The 20,637-nt window shown below is 49.1% G+C and overlaps 1 protein-coding gene and 1 long non-coding RNA gene across 4 annotated transcripts in view; one reads left to right on the top strand and one right to left on the bottom strand.

The window, feature by feature from the left end:
- E2F3 (E2F transcription factor 3) overlaps positions 1-13,416 on the bottom strand; it is a 75,926-nt gene extending 62,510 nt beyond the window's left edge. For 2 of the 3 annotated variants that reach the window (XM_049106014.1, XM_049106015.1), the window contains exon 1: positions 12,671-13,416. In XM_049106014.1, coding sequence (XP_048961971.1) covers positions 12,671-13,060 — 390 coding nt within the window. In that variant the 5' untranslated portion in view covers positions 13,061-13,416. Of the gene's footprint in view, positions 1-11,494; positions 11,726-12,670 lie in introns of those variants that run through there. The other variant, XM_035710573.2, reaches the window with a different exon arrangement.
- A 46-nt stretch (positions 13,417-13,462) lies between these two features.
- Positions 13,463-19,125, top strand: LOC112657485 (uncharacterized). The gene is made up of 2 exons (XR_003135056.3): positions 13,463-14,015; positions 18,915-19,125. It is a non-coding gene; the product is annotated as an uncharacterized LOC112657485 (long non-coding RNA).
- The last annotated feature ends 1,512 nt before the right edge of the window (positions 19,126-20,637 follow it).

Here is a 20,637-nt window from a genome sequence, read left to right as displayed (position 1 = left end):
TGAGGTAGGAGCCCCAATTCAGGTGGCGGAAACGGAGGTGAGAGGGGAGGTAGTGTGTCCAAATTGTCAAAGTATGGCATGGTCACACTGGCATCAATAACCATGCTGGCAAGTAGGTCCTGAGCAGGTTTGTCTCAATGACCCAGGTCAGTAAATGATAAATGCAAAACTTCCTGGGCCTTCCCTGAACTGCAGACTTCGATCCTTTCTTCTGGAAGTTACAGGGAGGCTTCGAGGGGCCGATTCACAGCATGCTTGACCATACACCAGGCAGGGCTTTGGCAGGCTATGCAGAGTGCGTTTTCTCTCTATCATCTACGAAGCGTGGGAGCACAGCTCTGGGGTTCCACGGGAGATTAGGCATGCCAAAATTAAAACCCAGCTATGAGAAATTACTTGCTTCAAAAGTCTCTACCAAATTTTAAAATGTAAATGTATACTTCAGATAGAAGATGCATCTCTGGGATCCCCTGTTTCTGTCCTAGAACTTTAACGTCTAGGACAGTGGTTCTCAATGGGGATGGGGGTCGATTTTGCCCAACTCAGGAGGCCATGTGGCAATGTCCACAGACAATCTGATCGTCATAATCGGAGGGGCTACTGGCAGCCTCTGGCCAAAACCCCAGTGATGCCAAAATCCTGCTCCACTTTCAAACATCCTAAAGCTTTCTCCGTCCTCCTCCCCAAGTCTGGGTGCATAAGAAACTCCACTGATACTATCTTACAGCCTTCGCTGTCTTTTATCCCGTCTTAGTGACTAAAGAAACACGTTCCATCTTGCCTTTTCTCCTGATGAGGGCAAGAGCCTCTTGGTCACCCTTGAAAGCCTCAGAGTCCTGGGAACATTCCGCGCAAAGTGGGTATGCGATGGGCTATCTGTCCAACACTCTGCTTTCCCTGGAGGGGGTAAAAATACTGAGAATTCAGACTCACCAGCACTCAAGAGTTTCTACTGTGGAGGTGGGGGAGAGGTACACACTGAATCTGGAACACACAACACATTTCCTATAAACGCTATCTCAACGAATCCTTCCAATCATTGAAGGAGACAGGGAACACTCACTATTAGGTGCTCCGAGATCTAATGTGTAAAAGGTCTCATGCCAGTTTCTGAAGCCAGATCTTCGAGCCCTGTGCTCTTTCCATGTGCCACCATGTCACTGGGCTCCCGGGTTGAGAGCCTTGCGTCCTACAAAATCCCAGATTCAGGGGGTCTGAGATGCTCACAGGGCAAAGAGCAAAGTGAAAGGTTGGACACTTTACATTACTGGTATGATTGCAACAAAATCAGTCAGTTCCAGGACTGCTACAAATGGGCTTAAGTACAAGTTACATATTTAAAAATTAATTATGATACTTAGAATTTACAGGAGTCTTTCCTCCAGAAGAGTACTCAAAGACTCATTTTTAAATGCTGATGTGCTAGAGCTTAAGGAAATTCAAGATTTTTTTTTTTAAATCAGCAAAATCAGAGAGCCTAGGAAATTATGGTCCGAAGAGCCATCTTAGTTCAAGATGTGATTATGTGACCTTTCCTTATGCACAGCACTCACTAGCTGGCTGCAGCCTTCCAGAGGTTACAAACTGTGGGCTTTCTCCAAGCAGCCAGGAGTCAGGCCCGGACCTGATAAGGCACATAATAAATAACTAATCTGATGGCTTGTCTCTGTGAGCCCTCACAGTATTGATCCCCCAAATCAACCTGCTGGATCTGTCTCATTTTAATATTACACAGGGAGAAGTGAAAACAACGTAAGGTTTTGGTGGCACCATATTTTTTTTTTTTTTTTAAGTTAGGGAGGCCAGTTCTTGGCTCACCATCATTCAAGACTCCCACTATGATCTCTATGCCAAAGCCACGTTTCCAGTGCTGGATTGTCTATGGTGTCACTCACAACTAACTCCTACCAAATAACCATCCCCTCCCCATAGCACACACCTTGATGAAGGATGTGCTCAGCCTCATCCAGTCCGTCTAACAGTCCCAGGAGCCTGTCCCTCAGATCCACCCTGCCTTTTCACAGTCACAGTTACTATCCTGCTTCCAGACTCATTAAATCTATGGCACCTATCTATCGCACTCATTATATTTATGGTATATTAAATCTATATACCCTACATGGTGTGACCTGGTTCTCTTCTCGGGGGAATTTCTTGGCTTTCTGTTCACTGGGTAACCTGTTCCAGGCAGGCCTAGACCAATAGAATGAAAAGCCTTCCTGCTACAGAGTAAAGTAGATCCCCTGAGGGTAGGACATCCAGCATATTCTATTACTCTGTTCCCAGCCCATGTTGCTGCCTGGCATGCAGCAACCACCCACTTGGACCTCCTGAGCCAAGATTCTCAATGCTTTGGGAACCCCTTCTTGTTTCACCCACTTTGGGTTTTGGGTAATCTTCCGATGACCTGCCTTGGAAAATACCTGGAAATACAGGTGTTGGAAATACAGAGGTGGGCATGGGGTACCAGTGCACCTGGCCCAGGTTTCTGGGGCCTGGTCTCTTCCCTCTGATTGAGGAAGGAGGTGAAATGAGCCTGACACTAGTGCATTCATTCATTCTGCAGGCAGCTTCAGCCTTCATTCACCTAGGCCTTCCAGTCTCAAGAACCTTTGCTCAGCTATTCCCAGCAGTGTTTGCCAAATGTCCCAGGAGATCAGAAGATCTTGGTATTTCCCTCTAATTGAGGAGGGTAGAGGTAGAGCCTGGAACCAGTGTTATAGGCAATTCTTACTCTCCGGTAGGCTTGGAAAAACCCCGGGCTATTTCTTTTTTGACAGGTTATCTTGAGTTTCTACTATATAATTAATACAACGCCAAAGACCATAGAGGATAAAAGCCAGGAAGAAGCTGAGACTTTGTAGCCAGGCTCTTTGGGTTCCATTTCTGGTTGCCCCACTCATCAGTGGGGATCAGAGCCAGCCCCTTAACCCCTCACTGTCTGTTTCCTCCTGGGCAGCACAAGCACCATGATAATATCCACTTCATAGGTTGTTACATGGATAATGTGCTAATGTGTGTAAAGCACTTAGTTCAGTGCCCTCCACACACGTGGGCACTCAATAAACATTAGCTATTATTATCCCATAGACCAGAGACTGCTGAGTGGCAGCCCTTAAGCCAAATCTGTCCTAGAGACCTATTTTGTTTGGCCTGCACATTTTCCTATTTAATCGAGCCAACATTTTAAAACTGGTAGATTTCTGGCATTATAAGAAGGTTGAAGATGTGGCAACACACAGGGCTTTGCCTTCCCCTCTGGCAGACATTGCCTAGGGCAGGGCCCCACGGCCCCCTTTACATAGGGCATTTCTTCTTCAAGCATAGCCTCCACACCCCTAACCCTCCACCCCCATTAACTCCCTGCCTGACCCTCGCAGGAAGGCCAGTCCCTATTCTAGACCAATTTTACCAACATACCCAATGTTAGGTCTTAACCATTCCCCCATATTGACTTCAATCCAACTGGTCTCTCCTTAATGTAACCTATCTGCTGCTCCCTAACCTCTGCCTTAGGGTGTTTCCCCAGCCATGAACAATCTCCTCAATCATCCCTCTCCACCTGGCTCAGTGGTTTCAATGAGAATGCACAGCAAAGTGATCTGGGACAATTCGAAAAAACAAAAACAAAAACGAAAACAACCCACAACCCATGTCTGGATCCCACCCTCACAGATTCTAATAATTAATCTGGGTGGGACCTGAGTTTTGGTATTTTTTGGAAAGTGCCCAGATGATTCAAATGCGCACCCCGGTGTGCTCCAAGACAGATGACCATGGGAGCTCCCCACTCTCATGGCCCAGCTGGTGCTTCCTGTCGACACCACACAACTGAAGACTAGATGAGTCTTGTTTTCCTCCCAACTCCTGTTTAGTCTTGCTTGAGAATCACCTTGTGTTTAAAGCCTGTCTCCCCAAACAGACTGTAAACTTGAGAGTGGGCGGGTCACACCTCATACTTCTTTTGCACCCCCAACAGCACACCAGGGTGCCAAGCACACCAGAGATGAGAGGTCTAATGAAAACGCCTCTCAAAACTTGCGGTCTCCCGCGTGGAAGGGATCACACGAAAACACCACCGGCAGGTTTCTTGGAGCTTGGAGGAGTGAGTCAAGAACACCAATGATAAGGCCACAAGGAGGCGTACCTCATGGGCCAGTGGGAATGAGGGTAGAGTGGGAGGAGAAGGAACCCACGGGCAAAGGGCGACCTGCAGCCGTCTCAGCACCCTGCCAGGCAGCATCCAAGCGGGGAGGAATGGGAGGCCGAACGGGAAAGGCGAGATTTCCCCGTACCCCGAAGAACACCAGGGAAAAGGTTGTAATTAACTTGGTAAGTCACAGAAGCAGCCGGAGAAGGCTGCAGTTCTCATCCTTCTGGAAGCCAGGCAGAAGGGTGGGAGCGAGCTGAGAGCGGGTCAGGTTCCCCGATTCCAGAGGGCACCACGGCCCTGCCCTCCCCTCCCAGCCTCCTCCTACCCTGACAGCACCTCCAGGCCGGCGGAGGCCCAGGGCGCTCAGACACCCTGATTTCTGCCACAGTAGACGGTGCAGAAGTGAAATCGTGTTAACCGCGCAATGCATATTGGTAGTGCGGCTTTATTAACACATTTAATCACGGAAACAAAGATTTTAGTCACGACGCTGTTACTACTGCTAGTACTCTTAGAAGCAGCAGCTCCTTCTCCCGAGTCAAAGCACAGCTTGGAGAGAGACACCCCAATGACCGTGTCGCGCGCAGACTGCCCGGAGCCCCGCTCCTCCGCCTTCACCGCCACTTGTGGAGGGGTAACTGGGTTTAAACGAACACAGGGCTCGTGTGTCAAACAGGCCACAAAGGACAGCCCAAGAGGTGGCCGTGGAAGGGGAGGATGGCTCTGCCATCCATCTACTGACTCCGCTCTCTGGATCCCTCCCGTGCACCAGGCCTGGCCCTGCGCACTTTACATTTAGGGACTCCCTGGATGGTGCCAACCCTGGGAGGCAGGTGCTGGGAGTCTCCCATTTTGCAGGTGAGGAAGTTAGACGCAGAGGTTGCTGGTGTTAAGCCCCAGCCACGCAGCTGACACGCGGAGCCAGAACGAGAACCCAGGCGCTGTGGCTCTGGCCTCCATCATCGGCCCCTCCTGCTCGGCTGCCCTTCACCCGCCTCCAAGGTGAGGTATGGTTTCGTACACAGGAGCCTCCCTCGCTCCGGAGGGCTGCCAGACCCGGCAGGGCTCAAAGGAGAAGGGGTTAGGGGCCACAGCTCTGGTTTCCTATCTCTAGGGCCTCCGATCATCAGAAATGGCACAGGGCAAAGGAGGGAGTGAGCTCCAATGGCCCGGAGTTCCCTTCCACAACCCCAGTGTCTTGAACCACAACATTTGGGGTCATGAAAACTAGAGCATGGAGAAGCCCTTCTCAGCAGTTCGGGCAAGAGCATGCCGGAGGAGCCAAAAGGAGCCAAAAGGATCTCGGGGTAGCCAGGCACTAGCTGGCCAGGAGGACCAAGGGCGTTCAGCTTCTCGCCGCCTGAAAGGCAGACTCCATTTACCAAAATACCTTCTGGGAAAGGAAGTTTCACTGATAACCACAGCTGCTGTCATCATGCTCCTGACCGCTCACTGGCCAAGAGACCTTCTCTCCATACGTGGCCCCTGTCTGGTCCGTAGATGGCAGACCGACAGGCCATATATCCGAGCCCCTAATGAGTGGGTGAGCTACAGCCACCTCAGATTATGTTTCACTTTTAGGCTTCAGGCTCGAAGTGCTTCTATTTTTAAGCTTTCTCAGTTCGACTTGTAAAAGAAGACATTTTCATGAAATTAGTTCTGGGTTTTAAGGGATGGTTGGCTTCCTCTGAAAGAGTTAACTGACCAGCCACTCTGCTAAACCAGAGGGCTTCCTGCGGGAAGAGCATCTGGACCAATGTGAAGGGGCAAGCACCTGGGACCTCTGAAAACCTGTCTAGTAACTCAGGACGTGCCTGGCCCTGGACAAATATGCCAACACTGGATCTATGTGGGGCCCCTGTCCTGGAGAAAGTTTCAAAAATCCTCTTAGGTTCTATTCTCTGTGAAGTACATGTTTCACCTTTTAAGGACCAGCAATGTGCTATACACAGAGAACCGATTTGTAAGTAACAAAGCTTTAAAAATACTATTGTTTGTGTAGAGTCAGTCATTCCTTCCATTAAAAAAAAAAAAATCCCTTTCGTTTAACATCTAAAGCAGCTTTGCTTATTCTGAACATTTGAGAGTAAGTTATTATTCATATGTGTACATAAAAAAAAAAAAAAAGGCAACCCCTCCTGAGGACCATCTAAAAGGTACTCAATCAATCCCAATTCTCCTATTTAGGGCCCATGAGACACGGTTAACTTTTTCTTGGTGAATGAGGCTTCCTCTAAGAATTCAAGTCTCCAATTTCAGTCCTGGCTTTGCCACTAGCTAGCTTGTGACCTTGGGCAAGTAACTGAACTCCACTGGGGCTGAATTTCTCCACCTGCAAAATGAAGGGGACTGGGTCAGATGATGACTCCCTGGCTTTATAGCTCTCAACGTTATGATTTGAACAAAGACCAGTGGGAATCATCGACTGTGGCCTGTGTTAAACCTAAAGTACTGTTCTTAGGGACTGGTAAGTTATAAGAGTATTACCTGGACCCTACAGATAGCCCCAGACACTTGGGCCACAGCAATAGAAAGCAGACTAGTCACTTTTAGTTGACCCTTGAACAACACAGGTTTGAAGTAACACGTGTCCACTTATATGAGGTTGTCTTTTTCTTTTTTTGCAGTACTCTCAGTGTATTTTCTCTTCCTTGGGATTTTCTTAATAACATTTTCTTTTCTCAGGCTTACTTTATTATAACACTGTATATAATATGTAGGCAAAATATGTGTTAATGTTGTTATCAGTAAAGCTTCAAAGGAAGGCTATCGGTAGTTAAGTTTTTGGGGAGTCAAAAGCTATACTCAGATTTTTGACTCTGTGTGTGTGTGTGTGTGTGTGTGCTATTCAAGGGTCAACTTTTTTTTTTAATCCCTTCCCTATTCCATCAGCTGTCAGTTCTCCCTATCAACCTCCAGCTGACACAAACCCCTGCCTTAGTTGACAAATCTTAAGTAATGGCCTGTTTTGCTCAGGTTCTTCAGCAAAGTGAAGTGCATGGGCTTTGTGATACAATCTGGCAACCAGTGGGCTTTATCTCTTCTTGTTCAAAGAGATACAGCAGATGACTGCGGCCACCAGGGCCACAGGACTGACCCCCTCCTCCCCTACTTAAGGTCCACGGAAGATTAAGAACACATTTTTGTAACTTGTACATTCTTTAACTTCTACAAACACGCTGCTCTTTGGGGGTTGGGGGATGGGGAGAGTGTTTGAAGCAAAAGTGACAACAGAAAGTAAACCAATTTCCTTCTTATTGGAGCAAGAGCGATGTGTGTTATCCTTCTATATCAACCCATCCTGGGTTTCCTGGCCCCACCTCGGCTGTTTTCTAAGCCTTCGTTGTAAACTTCTCTCTGTGTGAGATACATTTTCCAAGTCACTCTGTGAAGCCAAAGAGCGGATCAGGGTAGGAGGAAGGAGATACCATTAGTGGTTTCCGATATTTACTGCTTTTCTACTTTATCTGTCCTTCTTCGTCCCATGAGAAATGATTAGCAGAAAAAAAAATGCTTCTTAACAATTGTAAATACAGTCCCCAAAACATTACTTTTTAAGCAGCTAACAAGCATGAAAATATACATTAAACCACATGCTTAGTACCTCAAAGAATTCAGGAAAGTTCCTCTTGAAAAACCAAATTGAAACAGAGAATCTGGTAAGAACTGAAATCTACTTTTGTGCCTTGCCCTCTGTGGGGTGGTTTCATGGCCCCAATGTGGGACTCGATATCCTGAGCACAGGCAATTGTTGGTTTTCTCTCGTTCTGGTTTAACAACGTTAGTGAGAAAGGAGGTGGTTCCAAAGGAATGGGAGCCAGTGAGCCTGGCAAACTGGATGTAAACTGGACAAATAGAAGACAACAAAATCCTGTGAAATCAGAAAACCAGCCAGAAAACAAACGAGGAGGTAGCTGAAGCTTTGCCAAATAGGTCCCAATCCAGTGGAAAGGGGGTTAAAGGTGCGTGGGTGGTATATCTTCTGGAAGGCAATAAAGACAGAAGAGGTTTTGTTTGTTTTGTTTTTAAAGTAGGCTCCACGCCCAGCATGGGGCCCAACGCAGGGCTTGAACTCAGGACCCCGAGATCAAGACCAGAGCTGAGATCAAGAGTAGGATGCTTAACCCACTGAGGCACCCAGGTGTCCCAAGACAGATGAATCAAAACTACTGCATGAGATCTCTGAGAAATGAGAATAAATGCAACTCCCCACCTGCCCTGCCCCTCCAGCCTTTAAATCTCCAGGTGCTGCTGTTTATTCAGGTCTAAGCTTTGAGTATCATTTTCTGTTTTCAAGTTAGCTTTACACAGCACAACATTAATCTCAGAATCTCCTCTTCCAAGTATTACACAAGGTGATGACCTATAGAAAAACAAAACAAAACAAAACAAAAAATCCTTTCCTGTTCGCAAGCTTGAGTTCCTTAGCTCACACTGCCACATTTAAGGGTGCTTTGTTTCAGAGGATGATTAGAGTGGCGCCCTTGGTACTGATTATAGTGGAGCTATTTGAACTGTCCAGAGTCTGGGCACTGCATTATATTAAAACTTCCATTTTGGGGTGTGTAGTGACTAAAAATTCTCTCCTAGTTTAAACTTGGCATCAATCATATAGCTCAGCAGAAGCAAGATTATTGAGTATAGAACCACAGGAACCCAGCATTTTTCTTTTATACTCACACAAGGAAAAAAACAAAAAACAAAAAAAAAAAAACCCAACAACAAAAAACCAGACCCAGCTATAGCATCTACGGTTCCTCCATTCTTACACCGAAATTTCAAGCACCATGGGTTCTCTCCCAGAGTATAATCAGTAGGCTGCTGTGACTGGATTAAATTAAATCAGATGTGAAAGGCTACTGTCTCATATTAATACATCCCAAATTTTCTAGGGCTAGAAGGAAATAAAATTCACCTTCTTTTTAGAAGAGGCAGAAAATGAGGAAACCCTTTCTGCTCCAGAAAATAGCTCTTCTGGCTATGGTTCTGAATAATTCTTCCACTTCCAAGGGCTCACCATCTGAAAATGAATTTACCTGGAGCATGCCTCTGACTTGGTGACAATTTAGAGCACAGTTCCGCAAGAGCCACGAAGCACAGACTGCACCCAAATGTTAGCAGTCCGTGGAGTCATGGGAGAAGTAGAGCCCAGGTGAAAAAGTGAGGGTGAGTTGATCTAAATTTATCACATCTTAGGGCACAAGGTCATATACAGACAGTTTGACACCATCTCTGCATAGTCCCATCCTACTGACATGTCCCTATTTTACCCATTGCTAGAACCGCCATGTTTTGTGGATATAAAAACCCAAATTAATTGGGTATAATTAATTAGATATCACCTTAGAAAACTTATAAGCATTTTATTCACATGTAAACAAAGGACTGTGCACCAAGTCTTAACACTATTTCTCTAAGTTATAGAAGAAACCACATTTCTGAATACTAATTTTATTGGACATCTACCATTTGCCTGGCACTGTGCAAAGTCTTTTACACACATTATCATAGTTAACCCTTAAAAAGAACCTTTAAGTTAGTATTGCTGTTGCTCCTATTTTACAGAAAAGGAAACTTTCTTAGGAAATTAAGTTATTTGCCTAAGATCATGAAATTTGTCAATGATAGAGACAATACAGCCAGTAAGGCAGTACTCCTCTATTTTCTCCCATTAAAATAAGGTGAGGATCTGCTCCTATTAAGTTCTTAGATGTTCCTGAGAACTGGAACCAGGTGGGTCTGCAAATCCGGCCACCAGAACAGAGTTCTCGACCTCTCCTTGGACACCAAGTGTTTAAATGGTCTCTCTGCTCAGGCAATCACTCAGCTACGCCCTAGCGGTCTTCTCACTTAGGCAAGGAGATGAACCAAATTTCAAGACTTAGCAAAAAAAAAACCCAAAAAAAACTAACATATTTTCGATAAGAAAATCAAACTTTAGATTCAGTGCTCATGGCTTTGGAATAATAATCCCATGGAAAGAAAGATAAAAGTTTTTGAAATAACTTGGAAGACAGTGAGGATAATCTTTATACTTGAAATACAATGAAGCACATGTAAGTTTGGCCAGACAGCTTTGGAGGTTCGACAAGCAGGCTAAGATTCAAAAAAAAAAGAAAGGAAAGGAAAGAAAAGAAACACAAACCCAGCAATCTGGTGGTCTCATAATTTCCCATTATCAAAACTACTCTCCCATAAATCTGAATCCAATCCAAGAAATATGTCAATAGCTGGTTGTTTCGGATTAGGTGGAGGATATAGTAACAGAACTGTGTAAGGGGCCAAGAGGCTTAAAATATATTCTAACCATGTTCGGGTCAGGTCAAGCAACAGTATTTAATGTGAACAGCATGGAATATTCTTGAGACTGAGATCCGGCATACAGGATACAGTATGTGTAAGTAGGTACTGTACTCTACCTCCCCCCTGCTGGCAGACCCTTGTCACTAAAAAAACGATGAGCTTCTTTTGAGACTCTATCACACATCCTCAGCAAGTATCTCCCGGGCTGGAAAGCAGTTAAGATCCAACCATGGGCGAAATTGGAAAAGAGTTAAGGGAATCAAAAACGTTCATTATTCCGAAACCCATCTCAGTTCCCAAAGTGCTGGCTACGGGCTGACTTCCTCCGAAGAGCCCTGCAAAAATCTCGATCCCGCACAAAATAAATCCATTTGCAAGTGACACAAGGTGAGGTCAACGGGCTGGTCTTGCCGACCACGTCTCCGACTCTGGGTTCCTCCGCAGCCTCGTGGGGGCCAAGCCTCACCACGAGGGTGAAGGCGACAGGAGCCATGCAGGGAAGGGAGAAAAGGAGAAAGGGGGGTGGGGGGTGGGGGGAGACCTCCGGGCCACACTTCTTTCTAGTATCAACAAAAAGAGAAGCCGCATCCTGACCTAAATCATCTCTCAAAGGCGCTTTATAAATTACAGGGACAAAGGGAGGGGGTGGCGGGTGGCCTGGGAATCCTGCAGACACCCTACCCTCTGACCCGCCCCCTCCCCCTCCGGCACAAGGGAAGGGAGACAGAAAACAGAGCTCAACTCGGCCCTCGGCGAGGAGCCCCCCCCCCCCCCGCCCCCGGCTCCCGATCGCCCATCCCTCGGCCCCCTGGAAGAAAAAAATCCACGTAAACAGCAGAGCCGCCCCCTGGGGCGGACACTCCCGGCCCGAGGCTCCTAGACCCGGAGGCCGGGGCATTTACTTAGTTGGATTTTTCTTGCTTACTCATTTCCCTCGAGCACCCAACCCCCCGTCCCCACTCCGAAACCCCGCGGCACCGCCTCCCCCGCCGCGGCAGCCCCCCGCGGGCCCCGGGCCCCGGCCGTCCCGGCACTGACCTGCTGCTGTAAGGGCATTTCCGAAACCGGCCGGGCTCCGGGGGCGGCGGGGGCGGCGGGGCCGGCGGGGCGGGGGCCGGGAGGGCCGAGCAGACCGGCGGCGCGGGCGCGGGCGAGGGCGGGCGCCCGGGGGGTCGCGAGCGCCGAGCGAGGGTGGCCGCGCCGGGGCCGGGGCCGGGGCCGGGGCCGGGGGCGAGGGCGCCGGGACCGTCCCAGGCCAGGGAGCCGGCGAGCAGGAGGAAGTGGGTGCCCCCCGCTCCCCCTCCAGCGCCCCCTCCCGCCGCCGCCTCCTCCCCAGTCACAGGCGCGTCCTCCGCGCACGTGTGCGAAACGTCACCGGCGGGTCCCGGGGAGAGGGACAGACCCGGGCGGCGGGACGGGAACGCGGCTGCCCCCGCCCTCCGCCCTCCGCCCTCCGCCGCCGCGGGGCGGGGAGGGGGACAGGGCGGGGGAGGAAGGGGCAAGGGGAGAGGCGGGTCAAGGGCAGGCCCGGGGCCCGGCGAGCCAGGCCCGGGCGCACGGGCCACGCGGGCGCCGCCGCGGCCACCGCCGGGATGCGCCCAGGCCGGGGCGCCTGGCCTCGAGGCCGCCCCCCGCCCCCCGCCCCGGCCCCTTTGTCGCCGGGACGGACAGACCCCCCAAGTGTGTCCCGCGCCGCCCCAGCGGAGCCCCTGCGCCCCGAGCACGCCCCGAGCTCGCCCCGGGGACCCCCGGCCAGCCCCAGGGCCTCGCGGCCCGGCCGGGGGCGCCCAGCCCGCACCCCCGCGCTGCAGCCCCGGAGCCCCGGAGCCCCCCACTCCCCGCTCCCCAGGCCCCGACCCCCTCCCCCACCCCCTTCTCCATCCGGGGCGTGACCCCTTCCTACGCCCGAGAAAGAGGAAGCTTCGAGTGGCAGCGGAGGGGGTGGGGGAGGGAGAAGTGCGGGGCGCGCAGGGGGGCCACGAAAAGTTTGGGAGCGTGTGACGTGGTCGGCGCCCGGGCCCTCGCCGCCGCCCCGCGCGCCCGGCCGAGCCCCCCGACCCCGGGCGCAGGGGTGCGGGGGGCGGGGGGGCGCACGAGCCCAACAATGAGGCCGCGCGCGGCGCAGGGCGGCCGGCGAGGCCCGAGCGCGCGGCCCCACCACCCCGCGCGGCGCCAGCCCCCCTCCCGCCCGGGCCGGGGAGCGGAGGGCATTACCGGAGGGCCGCCGCCGCCGCCGCCGCCGCCGCGTCCCAGCGCTGGAGGCTGCTGCAGCCCGGCTCTGCCCGAGGGTCCGTGCGGCGTGGTGTAGAGGAGGCTGCCGGCCGTGTGCTCCGCGCCGGGGGCGCTGGGGAGGAGGGGGCCGGCGGCGACGGCGCCGCTTTGGAGGGAGGAGGAACAGGAGGTGGTGGAAGTGTTCGTGGTGAGGATCTGGATGTACGCGCCCGGGGCGGCGGCGGCGGCGGCGGCGGCGGGGAGGCCGGGGCTGGCCAGCAGTGCCCTTTTGTCCATGGAGGCTGCAGCGGCGGCGGCGACGACAGCCGCCCCCTCCCCACCCCCGGCGGTCACCAGGTACTGCTCCAGGGCGGGCTGGATCCCCTTTCTCATCTCTCGCTCCTGCTCTTTTTATTGCTATGCTATATTAACGTTTTGTTTTCAATTTCTTTTATTATTTGCAGTCGGAGTTTCCAAGTCTCTCCTCCTCCTCTCCTCCCCGCCCGGCGCCTCCGAGCCCCTTCTCTCTCTTTTCTTTTTTATTTTTCCGCACCGCACGGGCCCCGGGGGCCAAAAATAATCGGGGCTCTGGAGAGAGGAGGGTCCCGGCCGCACGGATACCGGGCCCCGAGGGGGGATGGAGGCGTCGGGGGCGGCCGATGCAACGGATTGCGAGGCGGCGGCGGCAGCCCGGGTGCTGCGGCCGGCAGCTGAAAAATGGCTCCAGGAAGCTGCTGCTGACAATGAATGAAGGGATACGGTTTACGCGCCAAGGTCCTCCCGCGAAACTCAGATTTCCCGCCGGCTTTTCAAACCATATTTGCATATCCCCGCCCCCCAACCCGCCGAGGACCGTTCCCGCAGCCCATTGGGCCGCTGGCTCCGGACTTACGGCCCAATCGCGGCGCGGGGCCGCGGCCTGCTGGTTTCCATTGGCTACCGTGCATCACGGTTACCGGGGCGACAGGGGCTTCATTTGCATAGGCCTCCTTGATTGGCTGGGCGAGAGCAGGATTTTTTTTTTTTTTTTAGGAGGCGGGGCAAAGCCCTTCCTTCTCTCCCACGGAAGACCACGCCTCGTCCAGGCCCCGCCCGGGCCCCGCCCGGTCCCCGCCCGCGCGCGGGGCGGGCGCTGCTGACCTGGGCAGGCGCTCGGCGCCCCGCAGACTCAGTGCGCATCTAGTCCCGAGCGCAAGTTTCGCTTTTAGAAATTGTCAAGGTGACCAAGGGGACACTTGCGGGAACTCTCTTTCCTTTGGCCAGTCAGTGTGATAGATGCACACCAGCTGGAGATTCTGCCAGATAATGTTGCAAAGGCAAGTTGGACCGTGCGGACCATGCCTGGCAGGTGGGACTGAGCCCTTTAAATCGTGGGGTTTCTCTTTTCCTGAAATCCAACCAATGCGGCGGCGAGAGCTGATCCCGAGGCCCAGGCTGATAGACAGAAGCATGTGGGCAGGCGGGATCGCGGGGGCAGAAGGTTCGCCTGTCGTGATTGCGGGCACCACTTTAGTTAGCGTTCCAGATCATTCCTGGCAGCTTCATTATTAGCCAGGATTGCGTTTAGGTAAAAAATTAACTCTGGAACGTTTGGAGCGAAAGCTTACCGCGAGTATTGGTTTGAGTCCAGCCGACAAGCCACCCCACCCCACAGCCCCACTCCCCCCACCCCGCCCCGCCCCGCCCACCACTGGCCCAGAAGCACCCAGGGCAGTTAATTAGGGCTCATCTAGGACTGATCTGCGGGTTTCTAATCAGCCAAGCAGTAATCCCAAGAAGTGCACGCTTCCCACGATGACGTCTTGCTCCCCGCAAGCGCCGTACGCCCAGGCACCAGCGCTTTGCAATTTCGGTTTCCTACCAAGTTCTCGGACTTGAAAGCAAACGCAAGGATCCAGATCCATTCCAAAACCCTTTAAACGGCTTTTTTTTTTTTTTAAAGTAAACTAGAAATTGTCACCAGAAGTCTGTTAAATGATTGTGAAATTGACTTCTGTATTTTTTTTTTAAAAAGATTGTATTTATTCATGAGAGAGACAGAGAGGCAGAGACACAGGCAGAGGGAGAAGCAGGCTCCCTATGGGGAGCTCATGTGGGATTCTATCCCAGGACCCTGGGATCACGACCTGAGCCAAAGCAGATGCTCAACCACTGAGCCACCCAGGTGCCCCCCTTGACTTCTGTACTGGTGCAGCTGTTCATGGGTCTTAAAAGTGAAGATTGCTTCTGTGAGCCTGAACAGAAAAAGGAAAAAGCAGGAATGTGGGGAAATGTATACATGTCAGGTGTCACTCGCAATTCCAGTCACCGAGAATTGTACACACTAGCTGCTAAGCTGGTGCTCACGGGCTGATGAGGGTTGCGATTCTTCTTGCCCTTCTGCAGAACGTTATTACTGTTGTTATTGATAATAATAATTTCCCCAAACTCACATAGTCAGTATTATGAAAGGCCTGACCAGTATTATGAAAGGCCTGAGGCTCAGATTCGTTAATGCTTCAGCCCTGTTACCTAGTCTGAAACAGGATGAGATAAAAGTCCTGTTAAACCTTGCGCCAGGCTCAGGAAAGTTCTGGTCTTGCATGCAAGGTGGTTGAGGACACATGGCCTAGTACCCACACATTTATTGGCACTCTACCATAAATCTGACACTATCTTTAGGGCAGATTAGGTGATACTCAAAGGGCATCAATTCTTGTTGGACTAGAGGCATAATGTATCAGCACTTTCCTTGATCTTGTTCTATCGATGCTGTTTTCCACCCTGGGCGCTACTGAGAAACCTAGTACTTTAACTATTTGGTCATCACCACCTATAGAACTTCATTGGCAGCATGCTTGTGATGGTGGTAGTGAGGATTGTGGGGGGCGGGGGGGGGGAGAGGTGACAGACCTGCATTATTAAGATTAGAGACAAGCCCAGGATTTGAAACTGTGTACAAAAATCCCCGCTAGAGCTCCCCACAAGTGATTACATTGAGATAAATATGACAGTCACAGAGGAGCAAGTGTTCACAATCCAGATCCCCACCTGTGAATCTGGTTTAGAAAGCTTTGAACTACTTATTCTCCTTTAGCCACGTTATAGTTTTAACGTACGGTACCTGGTAGAAAACAAATGTTTTGACATGTGCAGTGACATGAAATAAGATGCTAAAATTTGAGGTAGGCTATTGATTGATTTGTGGAGAGGCAGCATGTTTCAGGAGAAGGATAATGGGCTTTTGGAGCCACTCACTAGTTATATAACTTTAATCTTTAAAAGCCCGTTTTCTCATATGTCCAGTGGGAACTCACATTGCAGTGCCCATATTACAAGGTCATGATGAGAAGAGGCAATAATAAATGTAAAGCGCCAGGCAGATAGCATAGCAGGTGCTCAATAAGTGGTAGCTGTTTATGATTCTATTTATTTGCGTGATTGCACTTTGTAGCTCTGTGTAGTCCAATCTGACTCGCAGCCTCAAATCTTCCTATTACCCCTGGATGTCCACTTGCTGTGGCAGCTTAGCTTTGTCCCAGTGTAGGAGCACAGTCATGACCTGGTTAGTAGGGATTATAGAATCCTGACTCAGAAATTCAGGGTAATAAAGTCAGCTCTGCTCCTCGTCCCACTCCTACCTCATCTGTTCATGGCTTCTGGCAGGTTCCTAAGTCTGAGCCTCCCTGACCTTTCCTTGAAGGTTAGACTGATCTAACACTAGACTGGCACTGCCCTTGCCAATCACCACCCCCGTTCAAATCTTGCTTTGACAGCGGCCCAGGCAACTAGTTGTTAAAATTGGCCTGTGTAATTGGTTGAATGGTGGCCCCTCAAAAACATGTCTTCATCCTTATCACTAGAAACCTATATTGTGAACTTATTTGGAAAAAGGATCTTTCCAGATGTAATTAAGTTGAGAATCTCAAGATCATCCTAGAGTTACCTGGGTGAGCCTTAAATCTAAGGACGAGTATCCTTATAGAAGACACCCAAAGGAAGGACACAGAGGAGGAGAGGCTTTGTGAGGATGGAGGCAGAGGTTGGAATGAGCAGCCGAAAGTCAAGAAATGCCAACAGCCACCAGAAGCCATAAGAGACAAGGAGTAGAATCTTCCATAGGCTTTACTCTGGAGGAAACAGAGCACTGCCAACACCTAGGTTTTGGACTTCTGGCCTCTACACTGTGATAGAATAAATTTCTGTTGTTTTGAGCTACCCAGTTTGTGGCAATTTATTATGGCAGCCCTGGGGAGTGAATTCGGTCTGCTAGCCTGCCTACCCGAATCTCACACCTCTTAACTGCTACTCACCTTGTCTTGTACTGCTGCCAAGATACTATTCCTTGCCGGACACCAGTGACACTAATTGTCAGCCTGTGCCAGAGCCCCTGTGGAGGACTTTTCAAAGTATGACTTGTTGCAGACTTGCCTAAGAAGTTCGTAAAAATGCAGATTCCTGAGCTCTCCCCAAACCATTTAATGAGTCGGGATCCTTTGAGGCAGGGCCCAAGAATCTTATATAACAAGTCCCTCCAGGTAATTTCTTCCAGCACTAGATATTGAGAGCTGGAGTCAGCTGTGTGACTTTGGATTTCTTCCCATTACTTTCTATTCTAGCTACAGCTGGAGTTTGCCACTCCTGTGCCTAAATGCCTTGATTCTCTTGTTTCTCATCCTCTTGCCCCTTCTCATCCTGCCAGTTAACATAACAAGCTCTGAATTCCTGTTCACTCACGTACACACACACTCACGCACACATATGTAATACATATATGAAGCTGGATGTTATAATCTTCCCTAAAAGTCTTCGTTTTCAATTTCAAAATACAATTTTGCCAACACCCATAAGATCGATATATAAGTAATTCCCAAGAAACAATACTGCTCAACAGTTTTGTGGCAATTCAATATTAAATCATGAGACAAAAAAAAAAAAAAAAAAAAGAATCATAGGTTCGGGAAGCTGAAGAAACTGCTCGTAAGCCCAGAAAGTCTTTGAAACAGCTAATGTTTAAATTGTGCCTCTAATTTCATTTCAGTCAAATCTGGTTGCCACATTGGACTTTGAGTACATAGCTTTAAAGTTTTAGGGCCTGGAGAAGACTCGTTTAAGAGTTTAAGGCGTCTGTAGTGCAATTCAGTTAGTTGCCCATAGAGAAGTAACATTCTCTGTTTTATCTTTCTGGTTAGGAAGATCATGTCCTTAAGCCATTACCACATCACACACTACAAACAAAATTTCTAGGTGCTTATTCTAGAAACTTGACCATTCTAGTTATTATAGATTATGGTTTAGATACCAGTATAGAGTTTCTTGCCTTCAGGTCTTTGTCCAGGAAGATACTGTGTGAATAGAGGTCTTGTGTATTTATTTATTTATTTATTTATTTATTTATTTATTTATTTATTTATTTATTTTTAAGATTTTATTTATTCATTTGAGAGACAGAGAGAGAGTGGGAAGGGGCAGAGGGAGAGGGAGAAAGAATCAGAAGCAGACTGCACTGAGTGTAGAGCCCGACTGCAGTCTCTGTCCAACAACCAGGAGGTCATAACCTGAGATGAGATGCTTAATGGACTGTGCCCCCCAGACACCCCTAAAGCTCCTGCATTTTTTAAATAAGTCTGGGATGAACTTCTGGCATAGAGCATAGCTCTCAATCACATCTACTGAATCTGTATCTCTGATTAGAGTCCAGGAATGTGCCTTATTATAAACAGAGTAATTGTGATGCAGGCCGTCTGCAGAACACACTTCGAGAAACATCCACGAGCATCCATCCGTGATCTAGCAATCTCTGCCCTATAAATTGGCTTCTTAGGCAACTATGACATTGACTGGAAGTCCCTTTCTTGTATGCTCCATCCTGATCACAGCCCCCTGCCTCCCACCAAAAGTAACCATTAGCCTCATATTTTTAGTCTTCTCTTCTCTGTATTTTTTTAAAGTATCATGACCTAAATATGCATCTTTATAAACTATAGTTTCATCTTGCCCATTTAAAAAATATTGATATGCCTTTTAAGTTTCTTTTAATCTATAGTTCCTGTTCTATCCTTTTATTTTCCTCACGATTTATCTCGACGTGTATAGTAGGTTGAATGGTGGCTGCCCCCACAAGATATGCCCATTAAAACTTTGATTTTGACTTTGACCTTATTTAGAAAAATGGTCTTTGCAGAATAATTAAGGTTAAGGACCTCAAGATGCAATGACCTTGGATTAGGATGAGTCCTAAATCTAATATCAGTTATTTTTACAACAGAAGAGAAGAAAATGTAGAGGAGGTATGAGAGCAGAGGCGGAGAATGAAGTGTTGTGTCCACAAGCCAAGGCACACCAAGGATTGCCAGTTACCAGAAGCTGCGAGACAGACATGGAGCAGCTCCATGGAGGAAACATCCCTACTGCCATCTTGATTTCAGACTTCTGGCCTCCAGAACTGGGAGAGAATAAATTTCTGTTGTTTTAAGCTACCTTGTTTGTGACCACTCATTATAGCAGCTCCAGGAACTCATTCAAAGAATTTGGGGCATTGAACCTCATGGCCTAAATTTAGCAGAATGCACACTGTGGTGCACTTGACCCTGTTGCTCTGTCTTCTGCATTTCCTGCAGATTTTGCAGCTGGACGCACAGTATGGACCAGACTCAAGTTTGGTTCCTTTGGCAAATCTGAGGCATACAATGCCATTCTGTCCCTTGTCCTGTGATCTTGGCAATCATTCATGCTCCTTATTTTCTTTTTCCCACGGTATTTGTTGTCAATACTTTTCTGCATGTGAAATTTGTCTTCTTGGACTTGAAGAGTGAGGAGGGTTCAGATAATCTTGTCTGTCTTCAGGAGCTCCATCTTACATTGTTGTCATGAGGGTGCAGGCTTACTTTCTGAGGTTTCCTTGTTACATCCCCTCCACCCCTACTTTAGTGTAGACCTTCCATTTCCTCTTGCCTTGTCCCTCTCCTTGTCAGTTTTTGGTTTTTGGTTTTGGTTTTGGCTTAGAGAGAGAGCAGGCAAGCTGGGTGAGAGTGGGAGAGGGAGAGAGAGAGAGAATGTTTAGTCTCCATGCCCTGTGTAGAGCCTGACTTGGGGCTTGATCTCACAACCCTGAGATCATGATCTGAGCCAAAATTAAGAGTTGAATTCTCAACTGACTGTCCTGGTCGGTTTTGATTCCCTCCCAGCACTTCCTGCTTGGTGTCTCCCCTTCTTAAAACGGAGCCCCGAGGGTTTTGAGAGGCAGAGGCTAGATTGTTTCCGACCCTGCAGACCATCCTACCACTGTCCTTGCTCTCACCTGCTTTTGGAGGGTAGAACGTCCCACGGTTTCAGCTGCCATTCCCACATCACCCTGCTCACAGCCCTGTGAAGCTCTGCTGGCTCTTTGGCAGTTCTCCTGTTCATAGGTCCAACAGGCGCTACTGGGTTTTTTCCTTCTTTCTCAGACACAGGTGCCGATATCTTATGGCAGCTGTTTCAGCAGTTGGGCTGTTCCCTCTCATTTGTATTTTGGGACTCGTGGAGTTACTCTGTCACCAAATTTTGTCAGAAATATTGCCTCGTGGGTTTCTGGTTTTCCTATCTAGGTGTCCTTTCTATTTTCATGCAGAGGTAGGGAGAGATTGAAGAATAGTGCTGCTCCTCACCACCTTTGGATTTACTTTTCCTTTTTTGTTTTTAAATTTGTTTTAATATTCATGTTTTAATTTTAGTTAACATACAGTGTTATATTAGTTTCAGGTGTACAATATAGTGATTCAACAATCCCCATCGGCTATTTCACCCATCCCCCTCCCCTCTGGTAACCACCAGTCTGTTCTCTATGATTAAGAGTGTTACTTGATTTGTCTCTCTCTTTATTTCCTCTTTGCTCATGTGTTTTGTTTCTTAAATTCCACATCAGGGTGAAATCAGAGGGTATTTGTCTTTCTCTGACCAACTTTGCTTAGCATTATATTCTCTAAATTCATCCGAGTTGTTACAAAAGG

Source organism: Canis lupus, chromosome 35, assembly GCF_003254725.2.
Source record: "Canis lupus dingo isolate Sandy chromosome 35, ASM325472v2, whole genome shotgun sequence".
Taxonomy (NCBI): domain Eukaryota; kingdom Metazoa; phylum Chordata; class Mammalia; order Carnivora; family Canidae; genus Canis; species Canis lupus.
Note: the sequence above shows the minus strand (reverse complement) of the source record. Positions and strands in the feature narration are given on the sequence as shown.